The sequence below is a fragment of the Pelecanus crispus genome, chromosome 9 (genome assembly GCF_030463565.1).
Source record: "Pelecanus crispus isolate bPelCri1 chromosome 9, bPelCri1.pri, whole genome shotgun sequence".
NCBI lineage: Eukaryota > Metazoa > Chordata > Aves > Pelecaniformes > Pelecanidae > Pelecanus > Pelecanus crispus.
The window spans coordinates 17911108-17931989 of record NC_134651.1 but is presented as its reverse complement, the minus strand read 5'-3'; the positions used below and the strand labels follow the sequence as shown (position 1 = coordinate 17931989).

The 20882-nt window shown below is 37.2% G+C and overlaps 1 protein-coding gene across 1 annotated transcript in view; it reads right to left on the bottom strand.

The window, feature by feature from the left end:
- The window catches only part of SLC9A9 (solute carrier family 9 member A9), a 215758-nt gene that overhangs the window by 157156 nt on the left and 37720 nt on the right, over positions 1 to 20882 (bottom strand). Inside the window, exon 5 of the mRNA XM_075717165.1 lies at positions 7704 to 7819. Within this exon, the coding sequence (XP_075573280.1) occupies positions 7704 to 7819 (116 nt within the window). The remainder of the gene's footprint in view (positions 1 to 7703; positions 7820 to 20882) is intronic.

Here is a 20882-nt window from a genome sequence, read left to right as displayed (position 1 = left end):
ACAGTTTTCTCTTCTTGCTTTCTCTCCCATCTCTATGCCAAAAATCCTTCCAAAGGAAAGCAAAATAATAAAGAAAGCAGCATAGCAATGCATCAATTGCCTCTTCTGGGAGAGACTCCCCAGTTCACCCAGTTCTTAGAAAATATCTTCCATTTCAAATGTTTCTCCCATTCTCAATAGAGGTTACTGAATCTTCTTTATAGCATTGCCTGTCCCTCACTGAAGAATTCTGGTCTCTGCAGGAAGACCACTACTGGTATCTGCTCTGTCCCTATGTTTGTCTGACCCAAGACACAGCAAGCTTTAGCCATACCACTCCTGACACATATTTATCTGATCTGTTTTTAAAGAACTGAAGTGATGCTTGTTCCACAAATCCCAAGGGAGACTAACCCGCTCTTCAATATTCATACAATTTATAAATGCAGTTATTCCTGAACGTCTAACCTAAATCTCCCCTCCTGCTCTTCAAGTCCGTAATTTCCATTCCTAGCCTAATGAGACATGAATAATTTGTCACGTTTACTCCCTTTTTCTTTCCAACAACATTTTGCCTATTCAAAGACTCATTTCAGACATCTCCTCCCTAAACTGACTCACTTCTTTCAATCTTCTCCTTTCAGTAATGTTTTCTAGCCCTCTAATCCCTTCTAATCAGTCCACGTGTTTCTTGAAATACAGTGCCCAAAATCAGATCCAAGTACTGTAGTTGACGCTGTCAAGAAACAGAGTGAAAAGATGCTGTAGAACGAGTGTTAATAAATCCTGTTTTCTTTTTTTTTCTATGTATTGGTACTGATGACTCATTTTCAGGTTGTAAACTAGAAATCCTTTTGAGCAGTGAATGATCATTTCTTATCTTCTATCTATGAAGTTGATTATTTCTAAGGGTAGCATTTATCCTTGTTGACTTTAAATCATTGCAAGAATCATACTGAGTTCTAATCGTGCCCTTCAAAGTGTCTGCAATCTCCTCTCAGCATAGGATTATACATTAAAGAAGCATTCTCTATTGCATTAGCCACCTCATTAATGAAAATGTTAAATAGTATCTGCATAAGAACAGAGAACTGCATAATCTTTAGCACATCCACCCCATTTAAGAGTTCAATAAAATATTTTCACCTTGTTTTGCCAACCACCATCTAGTCATTTCCTCAAGATCACATTTGCCTTCATTAATTACGAGAGTCTATGCATATAGTTCAGAATGGGCATATTAAAAGGGACGTGATACTCTGCTATGGAAGAAAGTTAATTTAAATTACTCTCTGGATAGGATAATACTCTATGAATAGTCATCATTGTTCAAAGTAGTCACATCATGTTTCGTCCAATGGATGACATTAAAACTCAAGAAAATTGATTTAAAAATTCAGTATTTGCTATCATATGCAACTGTAACATATCTAATCTGTGAGAACTTTCATATCTAAGTAAAGATCATAGATACTACACTGCAGTAAGTATTGCCTCTCTGGCTTTCTGAAGGCACTTTTAAGCAACAGTAAATAGGGCTTGGCTTTTGTGTGGTAACTACTCAAGTATTTGTATAATTCATTAGCTACAATATGTATTCTAAAAAATACCAAACTGCTTTTCATTAAAGTACACACCATCTCTTCATCTCTTATTTCAATCTAAGCATATGAGGGCAGAGATAGAGATAGGTAAAGGACTAGATGGCTAGGACAGGTAGATGGGGGATAGCAAACAAACATCTTTTGTGGCAGTAGAAAACTGACACAAATAGAAAAAACATGTATCAGAGCTCCTGACTCAGAAAGGGCTGTGAACTTCATTAAAAAAATTCAGTGATGGGAAGCATGAAATAATGATGCATCTAAGATTTTCTCAGTACTTGTGCCAACAAAAATCTGGTTCACTACTTTCTTGATTTCATGGACTGAGGTAGCATCTGTTAGATGCTAAGCCTAGCATGATTTCGGTTGTATCCAAGTCAGAACAAGTGTCTGTGGTGCTGGTTTGTGAAATATATCTTTTGACATATGTAGAAACAAATTGGCTTGTTATTAATTCCTGTAAAAAGTATGTATAACTGAAATATCAGCAAACTACAACAATCCCTAAGCTAACTGTATCCAATGCTTCTTTGCTGTTATGTTTGAAAGGAATAAGGAAGCTCAGAAAATAAATGAGACCATTATAAACTACTGGTTTTCTTGTACCTCAATATTCTGACTAGAACTATTAATATCTTTCATAGCTTGTGGGCCTGAATTCTTTTAGGAGGGCAGTATCAAATGGGAAGAAAGTAAGATGAGAGAAATTTCACTTATATTTCCTATCCATTTTTCTCTAAAAATAACAATTTTAATTTTAATTATAGTCTCCTTTCCCGACTAATCAGTCATGCCATTCACAGATTAGTTCAGTGGTGAATAAGAAGAAAGCATAAAAATGTTTTAATTAAAAACACATTTATAAACAGTCTTACATAACCAGTGTATTAAATGTACAGCCTTGCTGTATTTCTGAATTATGCTTCTTAATGCAAAATTCTTCGATTTTATGAGAAACAGAAACTACTCTTCCTGATAAATATCCAATTTTATCAATAACAACAGCAGTGCAACTCACATCTTCAGTTCAGCTGTAACCATAGTAACTTCAAATAGAGAAGAGCCTTGTGATTATCAACATGACCAAAGGTAAGGGAGTTCATATAGCTCCGAAATAGCTGTGCTTCAGCAAACCTTGTGGAGGTAAATCTGTTTTCTATGCTTGAAATGTCAAAAGTTAAAAAAAAAGAAGTGCTAAAGATACATGAAATGTCTTTGGATTGGAAGGTCATTGCACAGAATGTGTTAATAACAACAGCTAAGACAAACTGCCAAAGTTGTACTTTTCAGTTATTTTTTGGTGGCTAAGACAGAGGTCAAATCTTTCCATTCATGTGCCAGTTTTGTTCCATCATTTGCCTTATCCCATTACAACCACTGACACCCTGAAACAGCCTATTGCTGGGGTTTCTCGCTGTGGCTGCTTTCCAGCCACAGCAGACACTTGTCAGAATATCCTTACCGGCACTCACACGTGAGGCAGTTCCACTTTGCATCACTTTGCATCAGCGGACACTTGTTGTCAGAATATCCTTACCGGCACTCACACGTGAGGCAGTTCCACTTTGCATCACTTTGCATCAGTTTCCACGCTCTGATGCTCAGGGGCTGAGCTGGGGGCTCCGCTCCCCACACCAGCACCTTTTCCACAGTCTCTCTGCTGCCCTTGGTGAGCGACATGTGTACCAGAACACAGGGAGAAACTGTCCCATCCCCTTTGAAGGGAACACACCAAAAAACTTCCAGAGTCAGGTTCTATTAGAAATCAAACCACAACACTAATACAAGGGAAACCCTTTCAACTAGAAATCAAACCACAACACTAATACAAGGGAAACCCTTTCAACAGGGAAACAGTGAAACCTGTGCTGTTTTATGCAGATGAAATAACAAGAAGAGATGATTTCCCCAACTACATGATAAGTGATATCTATCAATCAGAATAAAGAAAAATATAAATACGGGTCTGGCATTTTAAATCAAAGACTAATGAAGGGAGAATTTGGGAATTTAAAAATTCTGTTTCTTAGAAATTAAACCTCTCACCTGAAGTCTTGAAATAAGAAACTTTTTCTACTGAAAATGATAAATTATTGGAAGGAGATATTTCCTGTAAAATGAATGATTCACTTGAAAGTAACCTTGCTTTGTCCCTAAAGTTTCTACCTTTTCTTTCTAGACATGTGAGAATTTTTTGAGGCATCCCTAAGCATCACAAATGTTTAGGGATCACAGTCTATAATGCAAGACACAGTCCCAAGTATATCCAGTCATAAATTCATTTATTAATCTTAGTTCAAGTGCTAGTTTTCTATATAAGGGAACCCATAGCATAGAAGAGCAATTCTTCTGAACTAATTTTATGCAAAAATCTCTATATTAAAGATCTTCAAATACCCTTTAAAACTAAAACCTACAGAGTGCTATGACATTATTTCCTTCTTCCTAACAATACTAGCAACTTTTAGCTGGCATACATTTGTTTACTGCCCTGGTAGTAAACTTCTTCATTTAACATGTAACATCCACCAGTCATCTTTACTATTACAAATAAGGAACTCAATCAAAACAACTTCTGTCAGGTCAACAGATCAGTTTTTAACATCTTTTGAGACTTAATTTCTGTCCACAACCAAGGGATATTAAATCTTTTTTTTTTTTTTTTAAATGAGCTTATAATCCTACACAGTGAAGAATTAAATGAAAAATTAGGTAGCAAATCTGACAGGAATTTATTATTTCATCTCAGGATAGTAATCTATTATTCTACCCCACTTCTATAACACTAATAACATTTTACCAGAGATTTCTTTTTTTAAACAGGCTAGATATCACATATAAAATCATTAGACTGATTATTTTATGCCCTAGTATGTATCAGTCCTCCAGGGGACCATACGTTAACTGATTTTGGAATTCCAATGAGCTCTTTACATGGCTTGAGATTATACTTCACTAGCAAATCCTACAACACAATGAAATATTTTCAGCAATGTCTACCATTTAATTAAGCAAAAATTTCATTCAAAATTCTCTAAGTCTTTGAGGGACTGAAATTTATGGATATAATTAGTAAAAACATGAAACTGCTTAGGACATTGTGACTAGATAACAGAGGGAGCAAGACTGAACATTAAGAAAACTCCTGGACATGCACAGACACTCTATTGAGTAATTACAAACAGTGTTAATCAATGATAGTTTGTCACACTAAAAGTAGTTTTCTCAACTGCAGTGTTAGATTTTAAGCCTATTGAAAAATCTGGGAAAAGTAATCCTTGTCACTTCTTATTCCTTCCAGCGCAAGAGGAGCTTCTCTTTTTTTCCTCATGATTGTTCCAGATTAATCAGTGGTGATTTAATACTGTTATAATCAAAATCAGTGCATTTGTCTTATATATTTCTCCTCATAAGTCAACATGTTCATTTGTGAAACTGAACAGTATTGGACTGGAAAATGGGAAAAGAAACTAAGCCAACTGCAAAACTCTATTCATAGCACAATCAAGAAGTGTACTTTGTAGCTGTAAGCAACCTTTTATTCCATAAGCAATTTATTTTCCTAGGTTTTCTTTGTGCTTTCAGTTTCTGTGTTTTTCTCTTGCTCTGAGGATAGGCTCCAATCATGTGCTGAATCTTATTAAAGTAGTTGGGCAATTTTATAAGTGGCAGCATATTGGATGCTTGGATTAATTTGAGAATAACAATTTGATGCAGATTTTACAGCAGTCTTGCAACAACCGGTTTTGTGGAAATAAATTGTTTTACACTATATTTTTAAGCCATCAGAATGATAAATCACAAGGTCAAAGTCTTTTGTTAAATATTGAGGGTTCATTCAAAGAATGGAACAAATTTGTAGAATAATGTTGCTTTTTGTCATTTCTTTTAATAGCTATGAATTTGAAAGATTTATTCATAAGTTTCTCAGAGAAGCTTCTCAAGGGTAGTTAACACTAATGCAGCATGTCATGTGCATCACAAAATGCTTTCTGTTCCACCTCCTGTAACAGCTCAACTGAATACGTTGCAAAAATCCAATGTACCCTTGCAGACTTTGTACTTTGTCTCTATGTAGATAACATATCTAAAAATCCTTTTTTCACCTCCTCCTTCACTATTGTCCCACAGATACAAAAAAGCAATACTTTCCTTTTAATATCAGAGTACTCTTATCAACATTTTCAATGTACCAAAACCTGGAAAAATCTATGAAACTTAGGCTAACTGTAACTAGCCCTGTTTTGATTAGGAGGCTGGACTAGAAAACCTCCAGACACCCCTTCAAGTCTAAATAATTCTGTAATTCTGTGATTCCAAAATTCACTGAGACCGTTTCCCAGATTTGGCTATTTACTGTAACTTTAGGCTTTAAATCTCACATCTGCCAATTCAAGTCAAGCTGTTGGTATCTATCTTTTTACAGTTGTATTTATCATGAAAAACACTGCATTCAAATGGTAAACCGATACCTTATAAACAGTATTTATATGGCCAAATCTGAAAGCTACTGTGGTGGGTTGACCCTGGCTGGATGCCAGGTGCTCACCAAAGCCGCTCTATCATTCCCCTTCTCAACTGGACAGGGGGAGAAAATATAATGAAAAGCTCGTGGGTCAAGATAAGGACAGGGAGAGATCACTCACCAATTACCATCATGGGCAAAACAGACTTGACTTGGGGAAATCAATTGAATTTATTACCAGCCAAATCAGAGTAGCGTAATGAGAAATAAAACCAAATCTTAAAACACCTTTCCCCCACACCTCCCTTCTTCCCAGGCTCAACTTCACTCACAATTTCCTCTACCTCCTCCCCCCGAGCAGCGCAGGGGGATGGGGAAAGGGGGTTGTGGTCAGTTCATCACTCGTCATCTCTGCCGCTCCTTCCTCCTCAGGGGAGGACTCCTCACACTCTTCCCCTGCTCCAGTGTGGGGTCCCTCCCACGGGAGACAGTCCTCCATGAACTTCTCCAACATGCATCCTTCCCACGGGCTGCAGTTCTTCACGAACTGCTCCAGCGTGGGTCCCTTCCATGGGGTGCAGTCCTTCAGGAGCAGCCTGCTCCAGCGTGGGTCCTCCACGGGGTCACAAGTCCTGCCAGCAAACCTGCTCCAGCGTGGGCTCCTCTCTCTCCATGGGTCCACAGCTCCTGCCAGGAGCCTGCTCCAGCATGGGCTCCTCTCTCTCCACAGGTCCTGCCAGGAGCCTGCTCCGGCCTGGGCTTCCCATGGGGTCACAGCCTCCTTCGGGCACACCCACCTGCTCCAGCGTGGGGTCCTCCATGGGCTGCAGGTGGATATCTGCTCCACCATGGACCTCCATGGGCTGCAGGTGGATATCTGCTCCACCATGGACCTCCTTGGGCTGCAGGGGCACAGCTGCCTCACCATGGCCTTCACCATGGGTTGCAGGGGAATCTCTGCTCCGGTGCCTGGAGCACCTCTTCCCCTCCTTCTTCACTGACCTTGGTGTCTGCAGAGTTGTTCCTCTCACATATTCTCACTCCAGCTGTAGTTTGTATCCCGTTGTTTTTTTTTTTTCCCTTCTTAACTATGTTATCACAGAGGCGCTACCACTGTCGCTGATGGGCTTGTCCTTGGCCAGCAGAGGGTCCATCTTGGAGCTGGCTGGTGTTGGCTCTATCGGACGCAGGGGAAACTTCTCACAGAAGCCACCCCTGTAGCCCCCCCTACTACCAAAACCTTGCCATGCAAACACAACACAGCTACATTCCCCATATCTTTAAACTGGGTTAGATCACACATGAATGCAATGTCTAAATTATTAACCATGAAGCTCCAGTGTTACAGCAGTTCTTGTATCAGCAATGAACAGATAGGTACCCTGAAGATTGGAGAACAACATTTTTCCAGTCTCCCCAGCAACTTCATTTATAAGGTTTGTGAGCTAAATGTAGGTAAACCAGTTACGAAAGAAAACACAAGGGATCTCTGGACCCAATTTGACTTATGATTATCAGAATATCAGACATTTAACAAATATGGGGATAAAAAAATCAAGAACAGAGACTTTGAACATTTCTATGGCACACTGCAGTTGTTATGTTCTTATTTACTTTTCTGACTTTTGAAAAAGTAATTTATTTTAAACAGTTACCTGGATCTGTGGCAGACATCAGCGATCCAAAAAATAAACAGTCAGTGAAGTGGAATTCCCATCCCTTTAACTGGCCAATGTGTACCATGGCCTTCACAAAACCATACATTATCAACCTGTTAGGGGAAAGATGAGACAGGCATTCAGACAGAGTGTATAACACGCTTAATTTACAGTATTAAGCAGGTTCTTATTCTCTTCAGCTTCTTTTAAAGAAAAGTATCACTTTGGGACATGGTTTAGTCTAGTCTACCCTCAAAAGGTTTAGTGTGGAGTTGGTAATGTTAGGTTAATGGTTGGACTGGATGATCTTAAAGGTCTTTTCCAACCTAAATGATTCTAAGATTCTATCACGTGAATACTGAACATAAACTGCTGTCATATAAAATTCTGTTTCCTATTCAACTTTTCAAGTACTGTATTGAAATGTCACAGACAATTCCAAAGCAAAGACTTTTCTGAGTAATTATCATCTGCTGGTAGTAGAGGACAATGCTTTTAGCTGTTTATTTTTCAAAAAGAAAGATAATGTAAGCTTAAGAAGACATTAATAAGACTAATTTGTCTAATGTTGTAGAACATTTAAACAAAGGCAGTTCTACTGTCAGTTCTGTGGCTTGCTCTAGTATTTCTAAATGAATTGTTTTATTCTATCAGCTTTTAAATGTTAGCTGTATTCAAAGTTCCAGATAAGGTCTCCAAACGAGACAGATATTAACAACTCATGATGACAGCGAGGCAACAAAGTCACACTTCAAAATGCGCTGCTAAACCCTCACTAGTTTCACAGGAAATGTTATTATTGGTTTGTATAACTAGGTAATGCTATTCTAACAAGAATATTGAAATATCTTGAAAAAAGGAATTCACTTGCTGGAACCTGTAGTATATTTTTTAATTTTTGTACATTTCCAATCTAGTTAATAAAAAAACCCATTGCATTCAATACGTTTTCCATAAACACAACACATAAATTAACAACTGTGCTCTTCTAACTATGAACTTTAAAACAATCATTTAAACAGAGCTACATGCATTCACATGCTTAGCTACATTTTGCCCTCAGCTACACTCCTAAGATGCTTCTGAAGTCAGATAAGTACAGAAATCTGAGTGGCAGATAAAGTGCTACTAAACAAACAGCCTGACAGTTAATTACAAATTGTTTTCAGATACTTTACCAAGCTGTAGATTTTCTGAAGTATAGTTACCTTATTACATTAAGAAGGAAGCAAATAGGTTACCACAGAATTCCCCAGTGGTCCTAAGTATTTGTGTATGTATTTACATAAGCTGCCTAGCAAACAGCTGCCAATTGTTCTAAAACAATTTATCCAGCTGTGGGTCTCCTTGATTGATGAGCTCACTTCCTCTCCATTCCCAAAGAATAATGATTTAAGACCCCGCAGTGAAGTTAGTCTTTTTATCCCCAGCACAAATATGTTTGCTTTAAGGAATGAATTCTTAAAAAACTGACTGTGGTGCTGCTATCCTGATTTGCAGTTGTCTTAAAAGTCAACAATAAAGGATATGAACATGTGCCTGCCTTTTAGAAATAATTGCCCAAACCTGCTTGCAGTTTTGACCAGAGATACTCTTCTGACTCAGTTGAAAATATTTTAAAATAATGAATAAAATTAAGTTTTGACTATCTGGCAAATTTAGTTATGGTAATTCTTTAAATACCCAGTGTAGACATCATCCTGGTCTTCAGCATTATTTCTTTTACATTACTAAATATTTTCAGCATGTTGCTGCTTACTGTCTGTACAAAGTTGCAGATGAACTGGCCAAGACTGGATCCAGGAGTCTTTCATTGACATAGGAGGTTAAGTTTGCCATAAAGTTTAGTACAGTAGAAGACTTACAGAACCTGGTCTTAGTTCACATACCATTCAATTCCTGGCTGCACTGAAAAGGGAAATAAAACTGAAGATCAGACTAAACAATGGCGCTGATTTAATCACTGAGATGGTAACCCTCACAGAGCAGAGCAAAGAGAACAGCAAACTCAGAATATTATGCTTTTTCTTTTTAAAATTCATTAACTACTTAATACATTTTGGTAATGCTAAAATGGCAAAGGTCCAATTTTTCAAACATAAACCCAACTAAGTGCAGACATACATTTGGATTATGTGAGAAACTGCCAATTTAAATAAACCACAAGAATCTGTACTTGTACCTCCTCCATCTAACACATATGAAAACACGCACAGAAATAATTTCCTATTGTAAATTAACTTTTAAAACACACTGGTTTATCTTTTCTTTAAAAGCTGTATATTTTTAATGAAGGTAATACATTAAAGTGATCATTAATCATCATTCATCAGTGATTTCTTACTAGACACGGCCCTATAAAATGCAACACACACACACACCCCCCCCACTTTAAATAACTTTACAGTAACTTTAAAACAGAAGTAATTTATTTGATTTTCAATTGTAATTTTCTAGTCATCCCAAAATTTGGTTTCTTGTCATCTTCTCCAAACTACACAAAAAGTTCATCTAGAGGCTATTTTGAAAACTAGAAATCAAAGGGCAGTTCTGAACTGGAGTAAGTTCTGTGATGTTTGTAAAATTAACAGAACCATGGCAGTTTATACCAGCTGAGAGTTTTCTCTGAGAAAAATAATTTAATAAATTCATCGTAATACAGGATATACTCACGCATCCACTAAAAAATGGGAATTTACCTTACTGTATTTCTCACAAGCTGAGTATGGCATGTGTTCAGTATTTTTTAAATTTACATTTTAAATAAAATTGCTTTTGTTATCCTTCACGTGACATCAGATCGCGTTCTCAGTTTTACAGATTAGAACTAGGAGAAATTCCAGTTCTAAATCACAGGAGTTACTCTGCATTTTAGACTGGTAAAAGTGAGATCAGACTCTAACCCTGTGTATCCCAGCTTTTAGTTTTTTATTATTCAAAAATGCCACTCTGGCTTTATCATTGTCTTCAGTGACAGACATTATTCAGGTGACACAGTCTAATATATAGTCAAATTTAAACAATAAAGCAATTTATCTATGAGAAATGTTAATAACAACTCTTTTTAGAGTACTAGTTGACGTAGTGTGACTTTTCCACTATATATTGAAAAGTTGGATCTCAGCTGGATACTTGAGGTCCCAATGATAGTGATATTAAACGTCATCCAGCACTACACAACATAAGTGTTCTTAATGGAAATCCGATGAGGAAAGCATACCACAATGACAGCAGGACATTAATCCCAAGGAAGCACCCTGCACTGATGTCCCTATTGCTATTCTAAACTGGAAATGAAAAAAGTAGTCTAATTGATTTTTAGGGCAGCTGTCATTGCATTTGATTATTTTTAGCAAGTTTACACATACCAAGTTTCAGCAAATCTGATTGCTTTATTGATCTTCAACAATCCAGTTAATATATATGTTCAAAAAAATTATTAAAATATCTGTTAAAAAGTTATAAATAAGTCAAAGTGTCAGTGACTGAATTTCCTCCAGAATGTTCCTGTCCCACTAGAATGCATTCCCAACCCAGCACTCACTGTTAACAGAGTAGGCTATTGACACAAATCAAGCTAACAATATTAGGAGCTCTGAATCTGTTTAGCATGATAGTACTTCCATCTTTCCTATTTCTGCCTGTGAAATCATCTTTTTTACTTTACTTTTCACTTTCTTACTCATCTAGAATGCTAAATTTTATTTTTTGTTCTTTTAGAACATCAGAACTGAAATCTTCAAGGCTGCATAAAGGAAATAGAAGCAGAGTTGCAAATCAATGTAACCCTAATTTCCAATGTGGCTTTGGAAAACTTAACTTTAGAAACACTTGCAAAGTAATTTTATTTCATATACTTTTAAAAATCTTGTTCTTCATCTATATTGTAAGTTCTTTGGGAAAGTGGTTGCCCCTTAAACTATGGGACCTTTATCTCTCTGTTCTATGTGATACTTCTCTGAAAATAAACATTATAAAGTAACTGCTATTTTCTGTATATGTCTGGACTTTGCATTTATACTGTGAAGTGTGCATCATTTAGAATACTGTATTAGCCACTTGAGATAGTGTTCTTTTATCTTCCCAAAATGAAGTAGCAAGTAATATTCTGCGGAAGAAAAAGAATGAGGCACAGATCTATGAAAGGACTTAGGAGACTTCTAGTTATGCTGAAAATCTGAATCCTCAGAGCTGCTGCTTAATTTTTATCCATAAAGCCTCTTGACTCCCAACAGGTCTTTTTTGGGGGGGGCTTGTCCAGCACTATGTAATGCATGTACTGGTTGTCTAAAGATCCTCTGGGATTCACAAATTATTAAATTACCTGTCTTGCCAGTGAGGTCTGTTAGAGAGATGCTGAGACCCGGCCCTCACAAAACCCAAAGCTGAATGAAAAAGAGGTGGTTCCACTTCGCAGGCCCTTTTCACTCAACTCTAATAGAGCAAGACATGTGAGCCTCAGATTCAAAACCCTGCTTCACCTCATTCACCTTCATTTTTCCTAGATACTAACACGCCAAAGAGACTCTAGGTTCCCAGTGCTTATCATTAGCCATTATTCATTAAACTAAACAGCTAGAAAGTTCACGAATGTGAAAGCATGATGTGGTGTCAGGTGACTTGGGTCCTCATCCTGGCTGACAGAAGTCTGACCGTGAGCCTACACTTTCAACTCTAATTTTTTTCCCACTCTGTCCCTCCAGCTTTGTATAGGTAACTTGAAGCTGTGAATTCTGCTAGATGACAAAGTGTCTCAAATCACATCTTCTTTGCATCTAGCAGTATATGACTGTTCAAGGAGCTGCATACAATCAATACAGAGTAGGGAGCTGATTTGGGGCTGCCCTACCTCCTTATTGACTTCTTAATGTCATGAATAAATAAAAAAATTCAGCAATTTATTTGTGTGATTGTCCTGGTTTCGGCTGGGATAGAGTTACTTTTCTTCCTAGTAGCAGGCATAGTGCTGCGTTTTGGATTTGGGATGAGAAGAATGTTGATAACACACCGATGTTTTAGTTGTTGCTAAGTACTGCTTACGCTAGTCAAGGACTTTTCAGCTTCCCATGCTCTGCCAGGTGCACAAGAAACTGGGAGGGGGCACAGCCAGAATAGTTGATCCAAACTGGCCAAGGGGCTATTCCATACCATATGACATCATGGTCAGTATAGAAACTGGGGGGGGTTGGCCGGGGAGCAGCGATCGCTGCTCGGGAACTGCCTGGGTATCGGTCGGCGGGTGGTGAGCAATTGCATTGTGCATCACTTGCTTTGTATATTATTATTATCATTTTCATTATTATATTGTTATTATAATCATTACTGTTTTACTTTATTTCAATTATTAAACTGTTCTTATCTCACCCCAGGAGTGTTTCTCACTCTTACTCCTCCGATTCTCTCCCCCATCCCATCGGGGCAGTGGGAGTGAGTGAGCGGCTGCGTGGTGCTTAGTTGCTGGCTGGGGCTAAACCATGGCAGTGATCAGAAACTAGATGATTAGAAACATATTTTAGAAGGAAATGGTAAGTAAATTCATCAGTAATAAGCAGTCACTGAAGACTTGTCAGTTGGACTTAGTGATGGTTCAGTACTGCAAATAATATTTGTGAATAACTGATTGGTCATGGACTAGGGAAGTGATCATCCCTTTGTCCTTGGCACTGGTGAGGCTTCACCTCAAATACTGTGTTCAGTTTTGGGCCCCGCGCTACAGGAAAGACATTGAGACGCTGGAGGGCATGCAAAGAAGAGCAACAAAGCTGGTGAAGGGTCTGGAGCACAGGTCTTATGAGGAGCGGCTGAGGGAACTGGGGTTGTTTAGCCTGCAGAAGAGGAGGCTGAAGGGAGACCTTATCGCTCTCTACAGCTACCTGAAAGGAGGTTGTAGTGAGGTGGGTGTTGGTCTCTTCTCCCAAGTAACAAGCGATAGGATGAGAGGAAACGGCCTCAAGTTGCGCCAGGGGAGGTTTATATTGGATATTAGGAAAAATTCTTCACCGAAAGGGTTGTCAAGCACTGGAACAGGCTGCCCAGGGAAGTGGTTGAGTCACCATCCCTGGAGGTTTTTAAAAAATGTGTAGACGCGGTACATAGGGACATGGTTTAATGGTGGACTTGGCAGTGTTAGGTTTATGGTTGGAGTCAATGATCTTAAGGGTCTTTTCCAACCTAAATTATTCTATGATTTGGAATATTAATAAAGTAATACAATAGAAGAATAAAACTCAGATTAGCTTTGCTGCAGGAGAGCTGACATTTTCTACACGCAAACATAAATTTTTTGAAAGTGTGGGGAGGAGCCCATCAAGCTAGAGCAATTATTTTGCCGCTTCAACAGGAAAAGAAAAAAAACAGTAATGTAATAAAACACAGGAGAATTCAGAATTTTCCAGATTACACAAGTCTGTCACTTACAAAGTGCCTCATGTCTCAAAAAATGTTACATACAATACTGTCATTACTCAGTAGAGGAGATACCATATAAATATTTGACTTGCTGAAGTAAGAATCATCTTCTGGGAAACTGAGCTTTAACTACCGTAATTTCCAGTATGAATCAGCAAGTAGACCACATAAAATCTCAGTACAACAATGCAAAATAAACTTTAGACTGACAAAAAAATCTAAGTAAATGACAGACACTGAAGAACCAGAACAAAAATTCTGCAAGGCTTTAATGATTCTGAGCTCTGGGACGTCCTCACATTTTTGAAGCTGGACAGAATTAAAGCTTGCTTGTGTGAAAAAAGGGGGAAGAATCTCTCCATATGTAAAAGGTCTGGTTTTTTTTACTACCACAATTCTGCTGCTACCAACCTTTTATTGCCATGCATTGAGGAAAGGAGTTTGGAGACCACATTGGCTGTCTGGGTACTCCTGGAAGTTTCCAGTGAAGTTATTTATAAAGCTGCTCTCTAGGAAGGCTACTCTGGGATTGGGACTTTCTTGAACCAGCTGCTGTTTAGTAGAGGGAAAAAAGAGCCCTCTCCTAAGGACTCTACAGAGTAATTACTACACAAGAAACTAAATGTTCAGGAAGAGCTTTAGATGCAGCTCAACAGAAGCCTATTTTTTGCAAGAGTTTCCTTTAGCAACATCTGGTTTTAAGAAGGGATCTAAAAAAGAGATAGTGAAATTGCTTTGGGTTTTTTGGGAAGCTCTTGTCAGAAAGTTCTGAACGCTAAAACTTCTATCCAGCATACTGCTAGCAGAAGAGAGATTAATCTGTAGTTAAAGTAGCAGCAAGCAGGGTATGTCTGATGCAGAATAGAATGGGGAGGCTGGAGGAAAGATGCAAAGAAAGAAGCTGTCAGGGGACTGGGAGAATGATTTTAACAGAAGCATTGTGAATAGCCACAAATGGAATCGGACCACATCTGTGAAGGAAAAAGATACTGGGGTCATCAAGACAGGAAATACGAAAGCCTGGCAAGAGTTTTAGCCATATAGGTGGATGAGAAAGGTCATACAAGAAACATGTCAGTAAGCAGCATACCCGGCATCTGAACACATAACAAAAGGCTGTACTATACCTAAATGCAGCCAGCTGGTAAAAAAACAACCCAAGTTACCAACATTTTTGGGAATGCAAGACAACGCGGTGTCCAAAAGGACTGTTGAAAGGGGCTATATATGCATGAACAATGAACAAAGAGGGACAAGATGACAATGACAGGCAGGCTACCTTTGCATAATGTAGCTTAGGTACATGTGAGATAAGGCAAATACAAGTAGAAATAAATCCTACAAATCTCTTGTGGCAAAAATATGCCTGGATAGTGCAGTCAGGTAAGAAAACTTGTTCTGTGCTTTTCTTCCTAAAAAATCCTGGCCAAATCCTCAGCTTGCATAAACTAGCATCACAGCACCTATCCCTCTGCATTAGAGTATACTGAAAAAATCATGGCAATAAATACAGATTGGAAGGTTGGTTTATAGGATGCTGCTTCTTTGATAAGTAACTGTATCCTCACATGCAAGCTAAAGGGAAAAGCTATCAGTTCTAAAAGAACCTACTCCTAATTTAACACTGTAGGGGACATAATTAGAATGTAACAGAAACTGCTAAGTGAAGATGTACAATATACACACCATATCCCCAATACAGACAGCCCCATCTGCCTGATGATTTTATCAGCAGTTGTATTTTCTTCAGTTTTGTTATTCATTGCAACATCACTGATGAATCTCACTGCTAAGGGTCTTTATTTTGTTAAAGGTTTAAAAAGCATAATTCCAGATTTAAAGTGTTTGTGCAGTTGTACTACATAGCATGAATGAGACTTGTAATTTAAATCTTTCTTGCCAAGTATGGTTTCTAATCTGCAGAGAATTTTTTATCTCATATTTTAACTCCCTAAAGAATCTTACTCTATCTAGACATGATTATCTTGTAGCCTGAAGCCAGTTGAACATAGCTACAGATTGTAATCATGCAAGCAAAAGATGAAAAAAACCTGAGTTGCATTTCTTTCTTTTCACAAGGAATAGCAATATTAATAAGCCAACAATAGGAAAAGCAGATGATTTTATTCTTGCTTGTGTATGAAGTAACATAGTGATTGACTGATCATTATCACAACAGTAATAAAAAGTCACAAGTCAGAATTTAAAATGTATGCTGAAAAACATAAATAGTAGAGGTGAAAATGAAATACTTATTCCTTTATTCCAATCTTTCTATTTCTACCATACCAATACATTCCTATAACATTTTCTATACAGTGGAATGCTTCACATCAAATGTTTTGGTTACAGTGATTCATTATTTTAAAGTGCTCTGTATACTAGTATATTCTTGTTTTTGTCATCTTTTACATCAGTTTTGTCACTAGAAATGGTATTATCATGGGTTTTTCTTCAATAAATCATTTGATAACTAATCACAGCAAGAGAAAACGAAGTGTCTCAGGTAACAATAAACGAATCATAAATTTACCTTAAGCTATTCTGTATAAATCGCACAAGAAGAAAACCCCTTTCACTATAGAAATAACTGGAAGAACAGAAAAGAAACTGGCTTTACAAATCCACTGCATACCTAGTTACCTGAGGTACAATGACTGTTCAACAGCTGAGTATTAGAACTACATGCATGGCTTTAGCATCTGTCGATCTGACAAACAGTTCAAGTTAGCACAGCTGAGACTGTCCTTACACCGAAACTGGGAGAGATCAATGGAAACGCATGCAAACATATCCAATCACGGGCTTCAGCAAGGTGCGTGTATGCAAGACGGTAGCAGAGGCCTGCGCTAGTCTGTCATCACTGTATCACCAAAAGCAAGCTCAGAGGTTACCGTGTTTGCTCTGTCTGCACCTTCTGCTGTACCTCCACCCAACTGCGAGACTGTTATGCCCGAGTAAGCTAAGTCCTTCGACTTTAGGAAAGACCAACCATATTTGTGTTTGATGCTTTAGGAGTGTCTTGAATGAGACTATGCAGAATGCCCGAGTGGTCAGAAAGCCTGAATGTCTGAGTCTTTGCTTACTTAAAAATGTCTGAGCCTTTGCTTACTTAAAAACAACCTCCTATGGAGTTCACTCAATAAAGTGAAGAATTGCTACATGTCAGTATGGATTTTATTTTGGTTAGTCTTCTGTAGTACATTTGACCATGGAAAATATCTACTGAGATATACACATGCTTTCCTTTAAAATGGAAAAAACCATTTTGCCCCAGTTCAAAATGTCAAGATACAGTTGTAGATTTTGCTAAGTATTGCTAACAATGTAGCAAAAGTAAGTGAGGAGTGAAAAAAAGGGAGTAAGGTGTGGACCCACATGAGCTGAAAAGTTAGTTGAGGTCACCAAACATAGCTGGAAACTGTCAATAAATGGTATTTCAGTTTTTTTCTTTAAAAAAACCCCCCACCTCTTTTTTCAGACTGACTTTCAAATAGCCCTTACCATACTAGTTTTACCACATTTTGCATCAGACATACAAACCAATTCACCACAGCTCACAACTGTACAATATTATTTAATGCATTTTTAATATTCCTCTAATGAGTATAATACAGCTTTAGGATCCCTGTGTTCCTGAGCTCCATTTAAGTCAGAGACATTATGCATTATATAGATAAAAACCTGAATCTCTTTGCAATGAAAAAGCTGCACTTGATCTTCGAGCAATAACTAAAATCTCATAATTACTCACGCAAATGAGCCATGAAACACTGTCAACTGTACTCTGTCCAAATCATAGTGCCATTGAATATTTTATTGCCCTACAAAGATTTAAACATTATATTAAGATTTACTTTACTTAGTATTATGAATTGAGAGAACCTCCAATAGATACTGAATAATTGACAATCTTACACATACATTTTGAGACAGATATCCTCATGACAGTAAAAATAAAATCTAAAAAAATCAGACATAAGATTTTCCAGATACAATAATGGTACATTGTTTTAGAAATGCCTAAATCACCATTGTACAGAAGGTGGTGGAAGAGACTTCCATATGAAAACAGAACAACTGAAAATACCTAGTTTACAGAGGGAAAACAAGATAGTGACAGGGTTATTACCTATAGGAGTTAAAAATATTGTAATTGAATGTCAATAGTTCTGAGTTCTCAGATTACACAACTGTTGTCACATACTGAACCAAAACATAAAGTCAATCAGAGTGTCAGGTAAATCAGATTCACTACTTAGTTGGCTAATTCATTCAGTCAGCAATGAATTCAGTTCACCAATGAGTTATTTCAAAGATTTTCATTATTACAGCAATCATGACATGCAAGGTTCTTTCTTTACCTACAAGATGTTAATATCCTGAAGGATTTAGCCTGGTTAAAACATTTGAGAGTTTTTCTAAGTTCAAGAAAACCTGTTGCAGCTAATTATAAAATTGCCTTCTATAAGAGAATTTTCTTTCTAGTCCTCAGATGAGTGGGTGCTTTTTATTCTGAAATGTGAAGACTCCTAATCCCATTTCATTATCAATATAAATGGCTGACTTGATTAAAGACTCTGCTAAATCCATGGCTTTAACAACACCTGATAGCATTAAGTATCAAAGATTAGCTATGGACCAAGAACAAAAGTTTGTATCTGTTTTCTTCACCTTTGATCAGCTTCAAATGTGCAAACCTTTAATATCATTGAGTGTCACCTCATTATTACATTGACAGAGGGATACATGAGGATCATTTTGCCTTTTCTTTTCAACCTCAAGAACGTTCCCTGTGTCATAAAAGCTTTTATAAGAGTTTTCTTCAGAACTCCATGTAACAGAAGAATCCTACCAGAAAGATGTTTCAGGACAGTTGAGAATGTTAGTATAAAAGACCTGTCTAGGGCAAGTCTTCAAACCTTGCAAACATGAATGAGTAAAAGGAAAAAACCATCTGATTCAGCAGAAATTCAGAAGAAAAGTATTCTGAGTCAAGAAAGTGAGAACCAATAATGTTTTGAAGTCCCTCTCCAAGTATACAAACATTGCTAGATATTAACCTGCTACCAATCTATGTGGCAGACAGACTCATGCTTCTGGTTATTATTCACTCTGAACTAATTGATGAATAATTCAGCTATTCTCTAAATTTCAGAATGAAATCCCCTCAAAGATTCTGAAACAGCAATATTTTCACCCCACATTTAAAAATACAGTGTAAATATTGATTTTTACATATAAAATATGACAATATTTTCATTTAATATTTCACATCGAAATACATAAAACCCACGATCTTATGTTTGCAAGGACCTGCTACAGTAGCTTTGCACTGTAGCACCTGATGTTCCCTTTAAATGAGCTTGTATTACCATTACAAGATAATTACGGTCAGTTTGTGATTTCAGAACAATGTAAATTAGATTAGAGAATAAACTGTTGTAAAATAGGGCATGAAATGAACTATAGAGACACTTGTTTGAAACCATTTTAGCATTTTTATTGGATTAGCTCAGTCAAATAGTGATACAAGTGCTCAAGAACAAAGGAAGGAGCAGTTCATACCCATACCATAAGTGGAGATTGTCAGGTACCCTAGATGGATATTCAATTTATAGTGCAGTTTTGAAATGTAAAATATATTTTTTGATTAAACAGTTGAATGTTTTTGGGACAGACAGGGACCTTGCTAAGGCCTGAGAGCTTTCAGTATCTGGGCTTGGTTCAATCTCCCATAGAAATAAGGAACACTTCAGAATATCAACCCTAAGTTTCACGTTTCTAAGTTAGGGTGTGGTTACCTCTTGGGATATGGTTCAGTCTTGTGCCAGATTGTCTTCCTTAGTAATTGAAATCCAAAAATTAGACCTCAGAAAGTCTGAGAATCTCTGTAAGTGTGTAGATGAGAAAAGAAACCCATCCAACCTTTAACAAACATTTTAAGTTTGGTTTCAACAACATCCTTGCTACAGCAAACAAGGATGGGGGAGAATGACAAGGTTTCTTGTGTCCAGGCTAGCTCCTGTTTCTAGGGATATGAGAGTATTAACGTGCAATGATGTTCATTGGTCAAGTGAAAACCACAATTTTTTTCCTTGGAAAAAAATTAAAAAATTAACTGAATGATAGGCATACAGATAGGTCTAATGTGACACGAAACTAATGTGATAAACTTTCAGAAACAGGAACCTTCTAGGCCACTAAATAACTTCTCAGGGTGAAAGTATTTGTCCTGATATGAATCAGGAGTGAGCAGTACATGAGCTTCAAAACATAGTTACTTAAATTGTGGTAAACATGTTATACTTATCCTTATCGTGCTTATATGTCTATCCTTAATTGGTGTGCTGGTCAGAAATATTCTTTTAATACATTAAATATAGCAGCAGAGTCCCGAAGAAGCCCACTATTGTGCTACTGTATTTTTATTTTAAAACACTCTTATTTAATAGGTTTGTGGCTTCTGAAGTTGTAATATTAGAAATTTGACAAGTATTAGTCCTATAACTGAGTCTGCAGTATGAGTCTGCAGTATTATGAGAATTCTATCTTCCCTAACCTGATTATTTTACTGTATCATACAGATTACATTGTTCAGTAGGTACACAAATATTTTAATCAGATCTTTCACACAGTGTTGTTGGTTCTGCTCCATAGAACATAGCTCTTGCTTCATTGTAGTTTTGTTCTTTTTATATCAAAATGCATCAAATATGTGTCTGTTAAAACAGTTCTTTAATTATGGCTAATTACGATAATGACAAC